This window comes from Tinamus guttatus, unplaced genomic scaffold, assembly GCF_059628265.1.
Source record: "Tinamus guttatus ecotype Peru unplaced genomic scaffold, ASM5962826v1 Tinamus_guttatus_pri_ptg000314l, whole genome shotgun sequence".
Lineage (NCBI taxonomy): Eukaryota > Metazoa > Chordata > Aves > Tinamiformes > Tinamidae > Tinamus > Tinamus guttatus.
Genome location: NW_028288848.1, coordinates 12,908,611 through 12,926,598, shown reverse-complemented (window position 1 = coordinate 12,926,598; position 17,988 = coordinate 12,908,611). Strand labels below are relative to the sequence as shown.

Sequence of the window (17,988 nt, the reverse complement as noted above, 5' to 3'; positions counted from 1 at the left end):
TGGCAGCCTAGGATAGCTTGTCCTGTGATCCCCGTGCCAGTGGGCAGCAGGGGCAATACCCCAAAAAAGGGCGGTATGCAAAACACTGAGGGACTAGAGCAGTATTTTGGGGGAGAAGCGAGTTCAAAAAACAGCCCCGCTAAGGGCTGGGCACATCAGTTTGCTCTGCGGGATACCCCTCCCTCCGGGGCTGGCCGAGCTGAAAGCGCGCCGCGGGAAAGGCAGGGCAATCTCCTCCGGGGACAGCCCCGGCGAGCGGGGCACGGAGCGGGTGCTGCGGGGCGCCCACCGGAGCAGTGGCCCCGGCTGCCCGCCGCAGGAAGCTCCGCTGGCCCCCGGCGCTCGCCGGAGGCGCAGGCAGGAGGGGACCCTCCCTTCCTCTTTCACACAAAGCAGACGAGCGCCAGAGAAGAGCTTGCGAAGCCGGCTTCCGCGCCCCCAGCGCGGGGGCGAGGCCTGGCCGTGCTCCGCACCCGCGCGGCAACTGCCGAGGGCAGCGCGGCCGGGGGGGGACCCCGCCCGCGGCCCGCGGCACCTACCGGGGGGCCGCCATGGTCCCGGGGCGGCGGGGCAGGGGCTTGCGGCCCCCGTCCGCTCACATCGCGGGGCCGCAGCGGCGGCCGCGGGGCGGGCGCTTCCCCTCCCTCCCTCCCGCGGGCCACTTCCCTCGGCCCGGCCCGGGGGGACTCTGTCCCTGCGCCCCGCCCGCGGGGCCCCCGCCTCCCGGCCCGGGCCGCCCCCGAGCGCCGCCGGGCACCGCATCCTCGCTGTTAAAACGCGCACCCGAAAACCCCCGCATCTCCAGAGCGAAGCCCCGGCGCACGAGCCGCAGCCCTCCCCTCCTGTCCTGGCCCTGCCTAACACACCACAGCGATCCAAAAACTTTCACCCTTCCCAGTTCTGCTTTCCAGGAAACCCGGGGCGCTGATGTGCTGTAGGGCTCAGCTTTCAAAGCAAGCAGCTAGAATTTCCCACATCCTTTTGGGAGGGGATTATTGTGAATTGCTACAGCTCCCGTGGCTTAGGTTGTAAGTGAACTTTAGCTCTGTAGGGCAGGACTCCTGCTTGAGGAGGCAGGGAAGTAGGAAGAAAAAAGAGATTGCTACAGAGGAAAAAAGGATTAAAATGACATGATGAGAGCAAGATATCTGCCTGTTTCCTCAGTCATTTTTTCCACCCCCACATTTCCATTGGGGGACTGGCAGTTTCCTTCACATGCAGGTAAGCATAGTTTTATTAACAGAACTGGCTATTAAATCCACATTGGCAAAACTGCACTTTTTTAACCAAACCACTTGGCTTGCACTGAAGCATGGCAGGGAAGAAAAAAGGGTCCAAGACAGGTTTAAGAGTAGCTGACCATAGATTTTGAGGCATCAGAAAAGTTTCTTGGATTCCCATCAGCATTTTTTTCCCCCCATTTTCAGCTCCTTCATTTCCTCTTTTCACATAGCTTGGCTGTAATGACTGAAGGATTACTGTATGAGTCCTTGCTCATCTGTTTCCTTTCAATAAGTCCTTCAAAAACAGAACCTGATCATAAAACGTTCATTAGCCCTTGACTAAGTATTACCAGTCCTGATCTTTGGAGGAGGATAGGCCCTTTACTTTCCTCTGGCTGGCATATACAGAAATTAAAAATGAATCCAAGTAAGTGGATTCCCCTGCCTTGCCATTTCCTGCCTCCTGGAAACCGCTCTGTGATTTCTGCTGCAGCATTATGGCAAGCACGCAGCTTCCTCGAACACTTCTCCAATTAGATGTTTGCCTGGGTCTGGCTGCCCCTTGTTTTTTCCCCACCTCACTCTACAAGTCCCAGTTTCCCCAAAAACTTTTATTATCCACTGCGGTGGTTGGCAGACACCACCCTGCAACACTGGTCCCAGGTGTTATCTTTAACCTGTCCCTTCTCTGAAGGAAAGTCTCTGACCCAAAGTTTCAGACCACATAAAGCCTAAGATAGCATGGTACTTCCTTAGCAAGTTTCTTTTAAGAGATGTGCGCCTAAAGCCAGCCGGGGCACTTAATCTCAAAGAAGTACTGGAATTCAGACTAAATCAATCTATTACCAAGGAGTTTTTACTTTTTTTCCTTGGGGAAAATAAGTTGTTTTATATAAAAAAATGAAGCTACAATCCTGTCCTCCAAAACATTCCTTTATCCAGAGCCTGCTGCAAAACTTACAAAACTATGGGCCACTGCCTGTCCTTCCAAAAAACATTTGTTCCCATAGTAAATATATATATATATATACACATATATATATATATATATATTCAGGAAAAAATACTACTTCCTAGTGATACAGCCTTATAGGAAAACTTTAGATAGGCAGAAAAGAAGCAAGGGACTTTCTAAGAACGAATCCTCCAGAAGCAATAGGTAGAATGAAGAACATCTGGCTGAAGGAAAGATATGCAATACAGAATCTTATTTGGATTTATGCATAAGAAAGGTTCAGTCAGGCCAAGTCCCTAGCCAAATTCTTTGAGTGTTATGAAGTTATACTTGCATGTAGGAAAACAAAAGTGAAACAGTCACATTTATGATTTTTATAATGATTTTTTCCACACTATTTGCTCTTGTAAAGCTCCATGACTTTATCTTTTCAAATTCCAGAGGGGAAAAAAAAAGTTGAAAACAAAAATCATACCCTCTTCTTTTGCACAGCAACCTCAACCTACTGAAAAGTAGGTTTCACTCCTGGGAAGGAGTTTTATATATATATAATATATATATATATATATATATATATATATATATATATATACACACACACACACACATACATATATATATAAATATATGTAATCTTTTAAAAACATTGCAGTATAAGGCAGAAGACCAACTGATTGCCTGTTTCTTGCTCACTGAGAACCTAGGTTCTCTCTAAGAACTTATCCACAAGCACTGGTGTTAGCCATTTATCAATACAAAGCCCATAGAAAATGCCTTTAAATTTCCTTAGATGTTAAAGAGAAATTAAAGTGCCCCTGCCCCTCCCCGTCTTCCAGGAACTTAAGTAAAATACCTGTCAATGCAAGGTTTTCTACAACCCTTTACAGCAATCTGAAAAAACAGATGACAAGCTGGGTGCTTTTGCATGCTAAAAGGGGGGAATCTAAAGTTCTCATGGATTACCAAAAAAGCATCAGAAATGTCCCTATTGCCCTGCTATTGAAGAGCTGAGGTCATCTCTCTCCCTGCAACTCTGGGTCTCAGCTCTCTTGCACAAATTTAAACTGCATACACAGTATGCATGCTACTGCATGGAATTTCTTCTTCACTGCAAAAAAAACAACCCTACCAATTTACAGAGAACCTCTAAGCCTTGCTGAGTTCCCTGATTATTAGAAAAACTGTATGATCTGCATCATCCATCCTTCCTTCTGGGCAAGGAGGCCAGTTTCCAGTTCTCTGGCACAGTGCAAGAACAAGGGGAAGTCATGGCCGTGGCAGGCCAGATGGTATCTGTACTGGGGGCTGGTAACCCACGGAGGGGCAGAAAGGAACATTGTGAGCTTCAAGCCATCAGTTTCTTGTCCTTCCGTTTGTGGAATTATCACCTCTGATATCACTAACAGTGCTAGCCCTCCCACCTACCTTGCAGGGTAGGAGTTTGAGATAGTGCCCCTGGACTTAAAGGGAAAACAAAATCCTTATGTTTAAAGATATTTCTGAGACTTCTGTCTTGCCTAACCCACATTTTCCATGGGTACAGTGACTCAAGCGACATTTGACAGGAAAATACCTATCAGTGCTCTGCATTGTTTTCCTGCTTTCTACAAGGAAAGTCAATCACCATGTTGCTTGTCTACTGCACAGGACTTGATGAGTCCAGCGGCTTCAGGTGAGAAGGGGAAGATGGGGCCAGACTCCAAGGGTCAAGGGCAGCATCTGGGGGCATGGGGAGGAGAGAAAGGGCTAGGACCAGAGTCCTAAGGACTCCAGCCAAGCCCAGCATCTTCCCAGCCAGGCAGCCCGGAGCATCACTGACTACCTGTGCTTTGGGAATCAGATGCCAAAGGCTCCTTTCACCTGTGAACCAAAATCACTCTCCCTTCCTAACAGGAAGACACCAACCCTCTTTGCTATTTGATTTATCAGAAAATAAACAGCATTATTAGTCACACAGCAAGGTTTTGTTTTTCTGCTCATAGCCTTCCTTCTGCACACACTCCTCAAGCTGGGCAAGATTTTTTACTGTGAGAATTTTGCTAATACAGAGCTTTGACCCTCAGACCACAATTTTTAGAATAGACCACCACTTATTAGCTCAGACTTAAACTGGCTTGATCTAAACAGTAATAAAGCAAAGCACAAGTTTTTCACTGTTATTCAGCTTCCATCCTCCAAGGGACTTTTGTGTTGTCTCAACCAGAGATAAGTTGTCCTCAAGCAGAGATAAGTTTAAGTTTTAAAGCAGCCAAGCAAGCCCTCCTCCTCTAATATTAAGGAAAACTTTTACCTAGACTTGTTTTTTGTGGACACAAAAAAGAAACCCCTCTCACTAAAGCAACATGCCTGGTGAGAAGGGCTCTCTCTTCTCAGTCCACTGCAGCAGACACAGCTGAGAGCAGACCTCAAAATCTGTCTGAATCACTGGAAACTACTGCTTAAAAAATGCAGTGCACTGATATGAGGGGCACTTTTAAACTTATTTTGGGTGGGATCATAGGAAATGGCTCCATGCTATTGATGACTCTCAGGGCAGAGGACACCCCCTGTCACTGCCATGTGCATGTAAAATAGGAAAGCCCTTTTCTTCACTCCTGAGTACTGTGAGATTTTTGGACTACTTTTTTTGGCACATATTAAGATCCTATAAAGGCCACTCAACTGACCACTCCTTCTCTATACTAACAAATAACAGCTTTTATAAGATGACAGAAGCTCACATGAAAGTCCTTCCACTGCATCAATTGCTTTTTTCTCCCAGCACTGCAAAAAGCAGCATTTTCCCCAGGCAGCACTAACAATTGTATTTTGCTGGGCACACTACCTGCTCAACAAAGTAATCACCTGCCTACATGCACCACCATAGTGCCCACATGTTACTGCCTCTTTGACTCAAATGGGTCTAACTTGGGACTTCCAGAAACAAAGCCTTTTTTTTTTTCCTTCCTTCATCTTTAGCCCTTAAGAAGTTCTGCAGTGCCCTCTCTTGAGCAGAGACAGCATCTCCCCCTTTCCTCAAAGCCCCATTATAAGAGCAAGCAAAAGAGAACACTACAGTTAGAAGCACATACCTCAGACAAAAGAGGAGAAAAAAAAAATGAAAAAAGAGATAATTAATTTAAAGCCACAGTGTTTATATAGCAGCTGAATTAAACCTCCTCCTTGTCAGGGCCCTGGCTGTGCTAATTGGCCTTATTCAGCCTGACCATCCTCACCTGGGCCTTCCCTGCTCATAGGCCAGGGAGCTCATATAAGGAGCTCCAGGTAAGTGCAGGCCTGAGTCCCCCCCCCCCCCCGCCTATTCTCTTTTTGTGGCTGTGGCCTGTTTTCAAGTTCTATCTCTGGCTTTATTCCCTGAACTGTCCTTCTATCACATATAACCTTATTCCTAGACACTTCTCTAGCCCCACCTTATGGATGGTGCCCTTTAAGCAGCCATGGTAGCCCTGGATCTGCTTGGTGTCTATCTCCCTTTGCCAATGGATTTCCTGGATCACTCTTGGGCCTGGTGCTCACCTTGCTTGGAATTGAGGGTGGATGCCGCTGCCAGAGCCCTGCCCTGCCCGCGCTGTTGGGGTACTGCAGAGCCGAGCCCTGCCCTGCCTTCACTCGGAGGGTGGCTCTGCTCCTTCTCCCTGCGACATTCCCCCTTGACGCGACCATATTTAAACTGGATTGTAACCGCGAACCCTCCGACATGTGGGAGAGGGCAGCGAAGGGGGGTGTAAGGAGACTGCATCCCTCTTTCACTGCGACGTGCAAGAGCCCAAAACCTCTCTGGGGCAACCCTCCCCCGCGCCGGCCCCGCGCCTTCCGCCCAGCCGCCAAGATGGCGCCGGGGCCTCCCCCGCCCGGGGGGGTGGGGGGCCGCGGCCAGCGCGCGCGTGCGCGGCGGCGCGCGCCGTGCGCGGTGCTGGCACGTGGCGGCGCAGCATGGCGGAGCGGCCGCGCGGTGCCCAGCGACCTCTTCCCCTTCGTGCTCTCCTTCCTGCGCGAGAAACCGCTTTCGAGGCGGCGGGCCGCGCGCCTTCGCGCGGGAGGCGCGGGTGGTGAGCGGGGGCGGGGCAGGGCCCGGGGCGGGCGGGCGGCGGGCAGGGCGCGCCCGCGGCCCTCGGTGCTCACACGCGGTCCCGCTCTGTCCCCGCAGCAGCAGCAGGACCCCAACGCCGCCTCCCTCCTGGGACGTCCTTCAGTTACTGGCTGAGGTACGTTCGGCTCCCGGAGGGCCCGCCGAGCTGCCTCGCGAACCCGCGTGGGGGGACCACGTGCCTGCAGCCCTGCGAGCTGGGGGGGAGGGGGGGAACTCACAGCGCGTGGGTTTACACGCGGCCCGTGAAAGCCCCCGCAGGACACAGCTGTGGGGCACCAGCGCCCGCATGGGGTGCCCGAGTGCAGGGGAGGCCTAATGCCAAAGAATGCTTCAGCCCCTGGGTTTTAATATTGCAACAGTAATTCTGGTAACGCCATTTATTCCTTCAGGCCTGTGCCTTAGGCCCAGGTTGGGGCTGCAGGGCAAAGAGTAAAACAGATCCTGGGGAGTGATTGTGGCTAAGAGTAAACGTTTTTGCTTCGTCAAGGCTGGGAGGATATAGGGTTAGCAGAAGCCTTGTTTTGAATCGAAGTCATTCTCTTTTCAGGTCTCCTGCTGCCCAGAAAAGAAAGATTGTTTCCCAATGGATCTACCGCAAAGAGGAAATCTTCATCCAGCAGCGATGGACAGCTCCAGCGAGGAAGATGAGACCACCACCAGCCAAGAAACCAGGTAGGGATCTTGGGAGCTCTTAGGGCAGGCATTATGTCTGACAGTTTTGTTTCAGGATCTGGATATAGAGCTCAGTTTCTGGGACTCATCTGAAATCTTTAAGTTGCTCTCAAGGATTGGCTTTATGTTAAGTGATCTTGGTTCTGGTAGATCTGCCTGTAATTCCCATCCACATCTGTAGCATATGTTCATCCAACTTGCAGCCGATTTCTCGATCCAGTTATAATTGAAGTAGATCAAGTTTCGAATCTACTAGCAGCCTTTAGTGATTTATCTCTGTTGGCTCAGACTAGTGAAAGCAGTAGGCTGTAGTGAGTTCTGAAGATGCTTCTGGAGTAGCAAATTCATTACGTTTATTGGACTTAGAGATTTCTACTGTCCCAAAACACTCGTTGCTGTGGTGTCCTAGGTGAAGCTGCTCTTAACCTGCTTCAGTGCTTTCAAAAATCTGGGCTGTTTACATAAATTGGGCTAATGCTTGGAGAAGGAGGTAGCCCATGATTTTTTCCTTCAGGCATTTTTTTCCCAGGACCTCACAGTTCCACTGGAATCTTATGAAGTATGGTTTTCTTGTCTGACTGTTGTAGGAAAAAACTGTTTTCAGGATATATTCAAAGTTTATGTATTAAAAATACACATAATTCGACAAAAACTTATACTTGGCTTAGCTTTATCAGGCTCTGTGTATTGATGGGCATCATGACTTGTTTTGAGGCAGGGCAGTTGTGGAAGAGATCCTCAGGCTGCAGAGAAATGCCAAGTGTTTGTTTCCTCACCTGCAGTCTTACCCTGCTGCTTGTGTGAGCTTCCTACCCTCCTTTCTCAAGCCTGTGTCCTAGTGCTGTCTAGAAGTAAGTCCCCTCAGCTGCATGTTTGGCAGGTGGGGAGCTATGTTTTTCCTTCTTATCTGGATTTGCTCTTATGTCCTGTCTGAACCACGGTGTACACAACTGTGTGAGCATCTAGCAGCAGATTCAAGGTAAAGGAGTAGTAGGCAGGAAGAGGGAGGACACCCAGAAATAAAAATCGCTCTTTAATTCAGTCTAGCCTAAGGTTGACTTTGAAACTTAGACCTGGTTTTTTTCCTTGATAAGGACAGGTCAGAAATATACTTCGAAGTGAAATGACTCATTAATCATGTGGAGCAAAGAAAGCAATCAGTAAGCAGAAAAGGGGCAGACCTGTCTAAAACAGTGCTGCAGTATTCCCTTTGGAAGCCTGCACTTGGTGAAACTTTTGGTCATAAAGTTTGTATTTGAACTGGTATGTGTCCAAGAGTGAACAGTGCTATTTTTTTAATTCATTTTGGAGTCTTCTACTATGCTCTGCTTGAGAAATGAAGGCTTGAAGCCCAGTCTTGAACTTCAGCTATGATTTACTAACTTTAACTTCTTGCCCTCATGCACAGGAGTCCAGGAAATATGTATATGAAATAATATGAATTCACTTATCCCTTATTCGCAGCTAAAATAGCCACTGCACCCAAGGTGAAAGCCCCTCCTCCTGCCAAGAAGGCAGAGAGCAGCAGTGAGGATTCCAGTGAGGATTCAGACTCTGAGGAGGAGAAGCAGCCAGCAAAGGTCAGTTTTTCTTTCCATCTTCCTTAATGCATGTTTGACACTGATGGATAACAGTAAGTTTGACCAGCAGAATTCTGTCTGGAATTGGGATTACTTTTCCTGAACTGTGAAATACCTAGACCGGTGCAGGTACAATCTAATATAAGAGTTCCATAATGCACAGTCTGCCATTTGCAGTGGTCACAGCAAAAGGTTCGTGTAAGGTTAAGCACCCACTCTCTGTTTCACATCCAAAAGCCTCTTGCTTTTTCCCTAAGACTGCCATTGCTTGCTTTCACTGCAAAGATTATTTAAAACTGCCTAAAAACATAGAACTTTTGAGAAATGGAAATGCATACTTGAAGAGATGAACCAGAGTTGTTCCAGTCGCTGTTTTGAGCCTATAAAGTAAATTTGTCCGCAGAGGAAAGAGAATACAGTGCCAGCCCCTGAGCTACCCTATATGCGGAGGTAGAATTGGGGACTGAAGTGCAAGGGAAGTCCCTTATCCTCCCAGCTTCCAGGAGATTTTCCTGAGCAAAATCATTGTTCTGGGATTTTAGGTCTTTATCTTGAGGGAGAATGAAGTTTCCAAGTGAAAATAGCAACATCTGTGAAAGATAACAGTTTGTACTCCCTGTATGTGTGTCATGCTTATTAGCCTCTTTTCTTGGCTAGAAGACTGATAGGTTTTCCCTCTCTTTGTTTAGAAGGGAACAAAACCACCAGTGAAGCCAGCTGGCACCAAAATCCAGCCTCAGAAGAAAGCAGAGAGCTCCAGCTCTGACTCAAGCAGCTCAGATGAGGAAGCACCAAAGAAACATCCATCAAAACCAGTGACACCTAAGTCAGGTACTACTACAATGTGTGTCTTGAGTCAGTGTACGTATACTATACTAAGGCACATGTATTAGTGGAGTAATTTGAACATCTACCGCATCTACTGTCACAGCCATTCACGTTCCAGTCCAGCCTGCTCCTGACATGGACTATGTGTAGAACTAATTTTTCAAGTGACACATCTGTTTCCAGGTGCTAAATGTTTTTTTTTTTTTTTTTTTTCTCCAGAAATAGCTGCATTTAGCAACCCTAACTGCAGAAGTTCTGCTTTTGCCAATGTCTTCTATTCAATGAGCAGTACTGGGCTGCAGCAAGTTTAAAAATAATAAACCCAGCATTTGATCATGGAGCTTATGACTGGCTGGAATAAACAGTTTTCTGAAAACCTTCTCTAAATTTGCAATTGGATAAAAATTGGTTTCACAATACTGCCTTAATTTTACCCATTAACTTCCTATGGTGTTTTTTTCTCTCTGATACTTTATGCTGAATGGAATTGCCCATCACCTCCCATAGGATATTTTCTGATGTCTCTTTTGCCTTGTCTCTAAAGGAAGTAAACCTGCCCAGGTAACTACCAAGCTCGTCAATGGAAAAGCAGCAAGCAGTAGCAGCAGTAGTGAAGATTCTGATGAGGAGAAGGCTGCCCCGAAGAAGGTGAGACAAAGACTTCATGAAGAGTGTAGAAATCTAGTCAGAGTGGGTGTATTGCTGCTTTGCAAGGACTGTGAAATGTGTAGACAGTGCACAGACTGCCTGGCAACTGAGTGCAGCGTTGTGGCTCTCCTGCTGACTTTGTGCTTTGTATAGGGGAATTCTGTTTTCTCTCCATCCATTGGCTTTCTTTCCTAATGCCTGTATACATATTCTTCTGTTCCTTCTACCCGAAAAATCTTCTTTATCTTAACTATGTTGTAGTCTCCCTTTAAATTTTGCATTTTCCGTTATGGAATTTTTTGATTTTTTTATTATTTTTGCAACACAGAAAATTTCCATATGAATTCAATCAAGTGACAATTGCAACTATTTCACAGCCATTTCAGTCAGTGCTCAGTGCCACTCTTCTGTAGTCAGAGGGACTGTCAAGAAGGGAGCAGAAAATAATAGAAGGGCCAAAAAAATGATGCTTGTGTTTCCCAGAATTTGCAAACTTTCACTAATCTTCATACCTTAGTTTTCCAAATCTGTTCTCTGAGAAGTAGGCAGTGAGTTAAAATGGGATATACAAATCTTGGACAGACAATTGGATATGGAATTTCATTTTTATGTGTGTTTCCTTCCTTCCTTGCAATAAGACTCTTCCTAAGAAATCGCCTGTAGCCAAACCTGCAGCCCCTCAAGCTTTTCCAGGCAAAACCAAACCTGCCAAGGCAAATTCCAGTAGTGAGGACTCTTCTGACAGCTCGGAGGACGACAAGCCAGCCTCAAAGCAAAAGCCAAAGTCTGGCAAGTACTAAACACTGTTGTTGCTGTGTGGGAGGCTCCTTGCTGCTAACCCTGCTATCCTGGAGAGCTCTTTGCAGGTTGCAGATGCTTCTCCACTTCTTGCTCCACATGAGGCTCCAAATGGTACCTTATGTCAAATGTGGTAGAGATAGGGGAGCTTAATTCCATGTACACTGCTAGGACTAAACTTGAAGTGTAGCCCCTTTTTGGCAAAGGATGGGAGGAGAGAGATTCTGACTTACCCTGCTTGCTTTGCTAGCAGTCTTCTGTTCAGATAGCTTTTAAGGATATCCCTATTGCAAGTTTCCTATTTGTCAGGATTTGGAAAGTGATTTGTCTCTGATTTGATTAGTCTGTAGTCTCAGGACTTTGTGTCTTTCTTTTTCTCTGAAGTATCCACAGCCACTCAGTCCCAGTTCAACAGATGGACTGGATGGACCTCTGTTCAATATGGTACAGCACTTCTGGGATTCCAGTAGAGAATTGGTCTGAGTGGGGAATCAGGCACTGAAACTTTGGAAGAGAGGATTCAAGAAAGGAGTAAATGAAAAAGAGCAATAACAGCAATAGCCATTTGTTCGGAAACAGTTTGGCAACCCAAGTTTCTGTTTTCTAAAGTACTGAGAGAACTTCCTCAGATGCTGGGTTAGCTGAGCCCAGAAAAGGGGAGTTAAATTCACAATAAAAACACGAGGCAGCAGTGGAGTGGGCTGAAGTAACCCTTCAAGTTACAAGCTAATGTCTTTATAACTAGAGAAGGGGAATAAATTGAACTGAATAGCAGAAGTGCTTTTTTCTAGTGGAAACAAAGATCTCAAATGTGCTACCTGTGCAACAGTGCTGACATCTGACTGCTATATTATGATTGAATCAATCTCTCTCTTTATAGGTCCATACAGTGCTGTGCCACCTCCTCAAGCTGCACAGCCGAAGAAAGGCCTTGCCAAGGCTCCTGCAAAAGGGGCTGAGAGCAGTGACTCCTCAGACAGCAGTGATGAGGCAGAGCAGGTGCCCACAAAGGGAGGAGCAGGTGTGTTGTGAGGAGGCTGCAAAGGAAGCACTACGTGGTACTGTCAGTATTTGGCCATCTCTTGGTTTCTTTTAAAAGGAATACGACTTTGCCATGTGTTGGTACTTGCTTCTCCGGAGGTTTCTGAGAAATATGAAACTGTCCCAAACAGAACACTGTGTTCTGGATCCAAATTGTGTGCAGTGCAGAGTGGATAGGTTTACACATGATGGATTGAAAAGTCGTTGGGATTTACTTTAGCAGGAATGAAACAGGCCTATTAAGTGCAGTTGGAGTAATGGGGCTAATGTTCCTTTCTTGGCTTCTGATGGGGTGGCTGAATGACTGGTGTGCTGAAGAGTGACCTTTTTCACGTCTGGAAAAAATTGGATCTTGAGGCAAAGGTTTCATGTGAATGTGACCTGTTAATTTTAGACTTGATTTTGTAGGCAAAGCAGTGGCAGCTAAAACGGTTCCTGGTGCCAAAAACAAAGCTGTGGCAGCCAAGAAGGCCGAATCCAGTTCAGACAGTGACTCAGGTACTTTAAGGACTTGATTTCTGCAAATGTTTTTGTTGACCAAGTCACTCTGTAGTGGCATAATTACTGAGATCTTTAGAGTACGAGCTTGAAAGCTTCAGTCTCCATAGCAAACAAATTGTGAACTAGAAGAGCAGCTTGCTGTGCAGAATGAAACCTGACCACAGGACACAGAGGAGACCATTGCCAAGCACAAAAAGGTCTATGTGTTGTAGGCTGGACAGGGTATGGCATCATGCAGAAGAAGTTTCTCCAGGAAGGTTAGCAGTTACACTTAGTGAGAATCTGTATCGAAACTCTGCAGCTTCTTCAGCACATCCCATTATGTGGATGTTATGTGTTTCAGTAAAGTTTCCCAAATTAAAAATTCTTTTACCCTACCAAGAATAGACTCAAAGGATGCTGCTTCTAAAATGACCCTAGAATAGGGGTGAACGTGTCTGTTGGTCAGATTTGTGACTTCTTGCAGCCCTGAGTTTCCTGCACAAACTCTGTATGTGCTACACTTCTGTCCCCACATATTTGAGGACCTTTTGATTTATATGTCTCAGTATCCTTAATGCTGCATCAGGGGCTGTGGGTGACAGCAGCCTGTCTATCTGCAAACAGCATAGAATGTAGAATGCATTCAAGAAGTGGCAAGTTATGTGTGTTCTCTGGTTTTATTAGCTAGTTTCTCAGAAACAAACAAAGTTTTGATTATAATTTGTAAGCAGATGTTTAGAGTGGATCAGGCTTAGCATTCCAGATTAGTGTGAAATGCAATACAAAGGGCATATTTGTACACAGAAATCTCCAGTCTCATCCTCAGACTGCTGATGAACATACCTGACACAAAAAAAGAACTAAAATGAGAAACTATCCTATTGCCTACTCACTTTTTTCCTCCTTTCACCAGTTTTATACTTTAGTTTATTGTCCTTTTTCTCGATCTTTATCACATTTTTCCCGTTTTTTATTTTTTAGTGATACCTGTGCTTACTTTTTTTCCAATTCATTATTTTTCACCTTTTCTCACATTTTCCATATTATTTGCCCACTTTTTTGTGCATGCAACAATGAAGAACTTGTTACTGCCTCTTTCCTCTTCTGCCATCAAAGATGCAAAGTGGAAAGATGATCAGTGTCCACTGATAATTTGAGAGGTTCATCAAACTCTTTTTGCCAGTTCTCTAGAGGTTGAGTCTTTGCCCAAAACCCATTTTGATTTTTTCCCATGTGTTTTGTATATGTTACGTTGTTTGTTTTGATTGTGTTGCCTTAAGTAAAAGTTATTGGGTAACTTTGATAACTTGCACCAGAAGCTTATTAACGGAAGGAACATCCTTCTTCTGCTTAGATTCTAGCTCTGAGGAAGACAAGAAAGTAGGGGGAAAGCTCCCTGCTAAACAACCTGCGGTAAAGAATCCTTCTAAACCAGCAAAGGTAGCTGCCAAGCCTGCGCCAGCAAAAAAAGACTCCAGCTCCTCCTCGGACAGTTCAGGTAAGAGGACTGGAGAAAATGATAATTACTGCTCTTACTTGTCTAGCATGTTAGTAGCCAAGATGTGGAGGGTACAGTTGAACAGAGTATGACCATCACAGTGCTGTTCCAGGCAGCTAATGGTGTGTCAACACTGACCTGAATGTTAGCTTCATATTGAAGGATTTGGGCTTAGGCTTGACTTTGTTTTGCTATTCCCTTGTAGATTCTGACAGCTCTGAAAATAAGGCCCCTGTGAAGCCTGCAGCTAAAGCAGCACCCCCTGCCACCAAGAAGCCACAAGCTGTTGCAAAGAAAGCACAAAGTAGCTCTGATTCAGATAGTAGCTCCAGCAGCTCTGAGGATGAGAAAAAGAAGAAAGCCCCTCCAGCTAAATTAACTGGCAAAGCAGGTAAGCCAGTGTCCAAACCTCGCACCCCAGCTCCTGAAGCCAGCTCGTCAGACTCTGATAGCTCAAGCAGTGAGGAAGAAAAGAAGCCAGCAGCGAAACCTGTCACCAAATCTGCAGGGGCCACAAAAGCACCTGTGGGGAAGAAGGTGGCTGCTGCTAACAGTAGTAGTAGCTCATCTGATAGTTCCAGTGAAGCAGATGAGAAGCCCAAAAAGGCAGGGAAAGGGGTGCTGAATGGTTCTTATAGCACTGCTTCCACAGAGAAAGCAAAAGCTTTATCTACACCAGCAGCAAATAAGATGAAGTCCAAACCAGCTGATGGCAGCAGTAGCAGCAGTGAAAGCAGCTCTGAAGAAGAGACTGGAAAAGCAAACGGAGGTACTACCTGCAGGTTGAGAAGTGGGTCTGCTGGGCAGTGTGCAACTGAGCTAAAACATGGGTGGGAGACTTGAATGATATTCAGTATAATCTGTGTGTGTACTAGATCATATGATCTGGTGCTCTACAGCTCCAGGATACCTCTTGGCGTAAATGAAACTTTTTGTTTTATATGTAAGGAACTGCAGGAACTGATTCTCACACCTGTATTTCAACACCGGGTTTACATTAATGGGACAGCAGTGCCATTACATTTCCCAGCATGGCAGTTACTCCCATTGAAGTTTTACTGCTCTTTATCTAACAGGCATGATCCAGAAGAAACGGAAGAGGGACGATATCCAGGAGCTAGAGACACCAGATACTAAAAAGACAAAGATCAAAGCCAAAACACCAAACACGTTTCCCAGGGTGAAACAGGTGCATAAGGATAGATCTTTGGGTTGTTTTTCCCTGGAAAATCCCATAGTGTTTTTCCTTTTCCTTTTCCTGCATGAATTGTTGGGGTTTTTTTGCCCACTCATCAGTCATTTGAAGAACTCTGTCCATAGAACCTTAGAATATGTACATATGTGTGTAACGTTACTTGGCAAAGACTGGCTGGCTATACTTGTGCAGGAGCATCCCTGTGTTGCAGAAGGGAAAGGGTTATGAATCTGGGAAATGATCAAGGATTGAGGTTACCATATCTGCCTGGTTAAGAGAGACGGTGGTTGTTATTAAAAGAAGCCTATGTGTGTGTATTCACTTAACAATATCTAGTTTTCTGTCTCTTAATAGCCATCCTCTCCATTCCGACGAGTAAGAGAAGAAGAGATTGAAGTGGATGCCCGTGTTGCTGATAACTCGTTTGATGCAAAGGTAGGGCTAGGTAGTGCCAAAATAATAACACGCACTGGGCCCTTGCAAATACAGGTCATCCAGAGTGGCCTTGGTTTGCTCGTGGGTTGCCCGCTAGTGGGAACTTCTTCCACCAGGAGGTGCTGTTAGGAAATGCATGAGTACTGCTAGGAGATGCATGGATGTGGAGACTGTAAGCTCCAGCCCTCCTCTTGTGTGATTTGCTGAGCAGGGATAAGTTCACTGTGTGTCTTTACGCTCTTGGATGCTGACTTGAACCTTTTTTCTCCCTGCTTTGTCCCTCACAGAAAGGAGCTGCTGGTGACTGGGGTGAGAAGGCTAACAACATCCTGAAGTTCACCAAAGGCAAATCTTTTCGTCATGAGAAGACAAAGAAAAAACGGGGCAGCTACTGTGGGGGCACTATATCAACCCAAGTCAACTCTATCAAGTTTGAAAGTGACTGAGAATGTCTCCTTGGGAATTAATAAACCGTCCGCTCACCAGACTCACTTGGATGGGCATGTGAACGTTATGGACACCAATCCTGTCTGGAATATTATCTCCCCCAGCTCCATGTGGGACAGGCAGCTCCAACATGGGGATGTGGGAGAATGATTGGACATTTCCCCCATTTATTTCTGGCTCTTTCTGGTTTAGACCCCTAATAGGGACCCCTCCAAGACTTAAATTATGTACAGTCTTATTTTAAAAGGCTGGCAGTGATTTTTCATTTCAGATTCCTGCCTATCTAGTAAAGGAAAGAGAACATTCTCTGTAGTGTAACCTCCCATTTCTTTTTCAGATAGTTTAACTATAGGTACCCGTGAAATTGCAAGTACAATAACTTGCCTTGGGCTGGTTGCTGTAAGAGCAGCAACTCCCTGGAACCATTTTGCTGTAATCCCTACACCCATTTCACATCTGTAGTTCACAATTGCAGTATGACAGGGTTCCTCTTTTCTATTTCTTCTTTGTATGGTTTTATCTTGCAGTAAGCTAACACCTTCCTCCCTCTCCTGTTCCTGTTGAGGCTACTAAGTTGAGTAGTTAAAGAAACAGAGCATTAACACACCAGGGTAGTTGAGGAATCATTGCTTGGGGTTACTGGTGGCTGTTATCCAGAAAGGACAAGTAGTGCTGTGACACTCTTGATAAGGTTTTTGTGAATGTAGCCAGGACAGGGGGATGTACAGGAACTCTTGGCTGTGTGGAGGTTCTAATATTAAAAATGTTGGGCCTTTTTGAAATGCTTAAATAGGCATAGAAAAAAATCTTTTTTTTTCTTTTTTTTTTTTTCCTACTCAGCTCTGCTTTACGTTGTGTCTTTGTTTCAGAGATTTTAGACTGCAGCATGGTGCTGCTCCTTGTTCTTTCATAGCAAATAGCATGCTAGCATATGCTTTTCCCCAGCAATGTGCAGTGTAGTTTATGAAGACCTGAGATGAATGTAACATTGATGCCTTAAATTTCTTCCCAGGTGGGATTGCTTGCTCTTTGAGCTGTTTTTTCCCCAGGAAGAAGTAAAATATCACTTTCCCATATCACTAGCGCTATGGTATGTAAAGCCTCTTGCTGTAGGTTTGAGGTATTGGCTTCAAGCACAAGCTCTGTAATAGGAGTGGGGTCTCAAGACAACTTCAGGAACTTGCAGCCTAAACTGAGGTTTCCTGCGCAATGGAGATCATCTCATGGCTTGCTGCTGTTGAAGGGAGGTCTTACTTTGTCCCATTTATTTGACTTTGCCTCCTTACCATTTCTGGTGCACTTCAAATGTGATAGAAAATGGTTCTCCCACTACTTTTTTTTTCCCCTCCTATTAGGTGAGTTGGTTAAAACTATTTCATGGAGCAGCTTGAGCCCCCAGCCAGTATAATTCACCAATGGCGGAGATGTTAAGGATGAGGGGCAATAAAGGGCTCTTAGATGGGCTCACCTCATCTCATGAAACTGCCAGCCACAGAGGGAGGTCAGGCAGGGTCTGGTTTCCAAGTTTCCGGTCGCTCCCAGCAGGATGACACAGAAGAGTCCTGTTGTTACAGGAGGCCACATGCGTGTGCAATGCCAGATAATTGGGTGTTGGATGAGACTGACAGGCCACCCCCATGTACGTGAGCTGCAGATTGTCTCGATGAGCATTTTTCAACACTTCCCCTCAGGCTTGCACAATCAGTTGAATTCTTTGCAGCAATGCAGAGGGGCCTGAGACTGTGGTTGCCACACAGAGCTTAGGGTTAGAGGCCAAAGCAGGGTGGGAAGAAAGTATTTTTGGCCTCTAGGGGGGATTTGAACAGTCTTCATTGTGATTTACCCTCTTGTCCTCCTTATTGGGAACTTTTAATTTTGAAAGGGTAAACTTTTTAAAACCTTTATGTCTTGGAGTGTTTTATCTGCGAGCTCACAAGTGTCAAAAAATAAAAATAACTGCCTTTGTAACCTGTGTGAATTTGACAAAGTGTGGAGTAAGAGGGTGGCAGAAGGGAGAATAGCAGTGTAGAGCAGTGTGTTGCTGTGTCTCAAGGTCAGTCAGTAAATTTGTCCCCTGGTTCTGTGCTCACATGGA

At 45.8% G+C, this 17,988-nt stretch overlaps 1 protein-coding gene across 1 annotated transcript; it reads left to right on the top strand.

Annotated features, from left to right (window-relative positions):
• The first annotated feature begins 6,007 nt into the window (after window positions 1-6,007).
• Window positions 6,008-16,380, top strand: NOLC1 (nucleolar and coiled-body phosphoprotein 1). The gene is given in 17 exon segments (XM_088528862.1): window positions 6,008-6,227; window positions 6,326-6,383; window positions 6,816-6,846; window positions 6,848-6,892; window positions 6,894-6,916; window positions 6,918-6,940; window positions 8,405-8,520; window positions 9,210-9,351; window positions 9,893-9,996; window positions 10,635-10,785; window positions 11,675-11,815; window positions 12,244-12,333; window positions 13,673-13,816; window positions 14,022-14,585; window positions 14,893-15,005; window positions 15,366-15,446; window positions 15,734-16,380. Coding segments are annotated over 17 exon segments (2,205 nt in total). The 3' UTR covers window positions 15,893-16,380.
• Window positions 16,381-17,988: the final 1,608 nt, after the last annotated feature.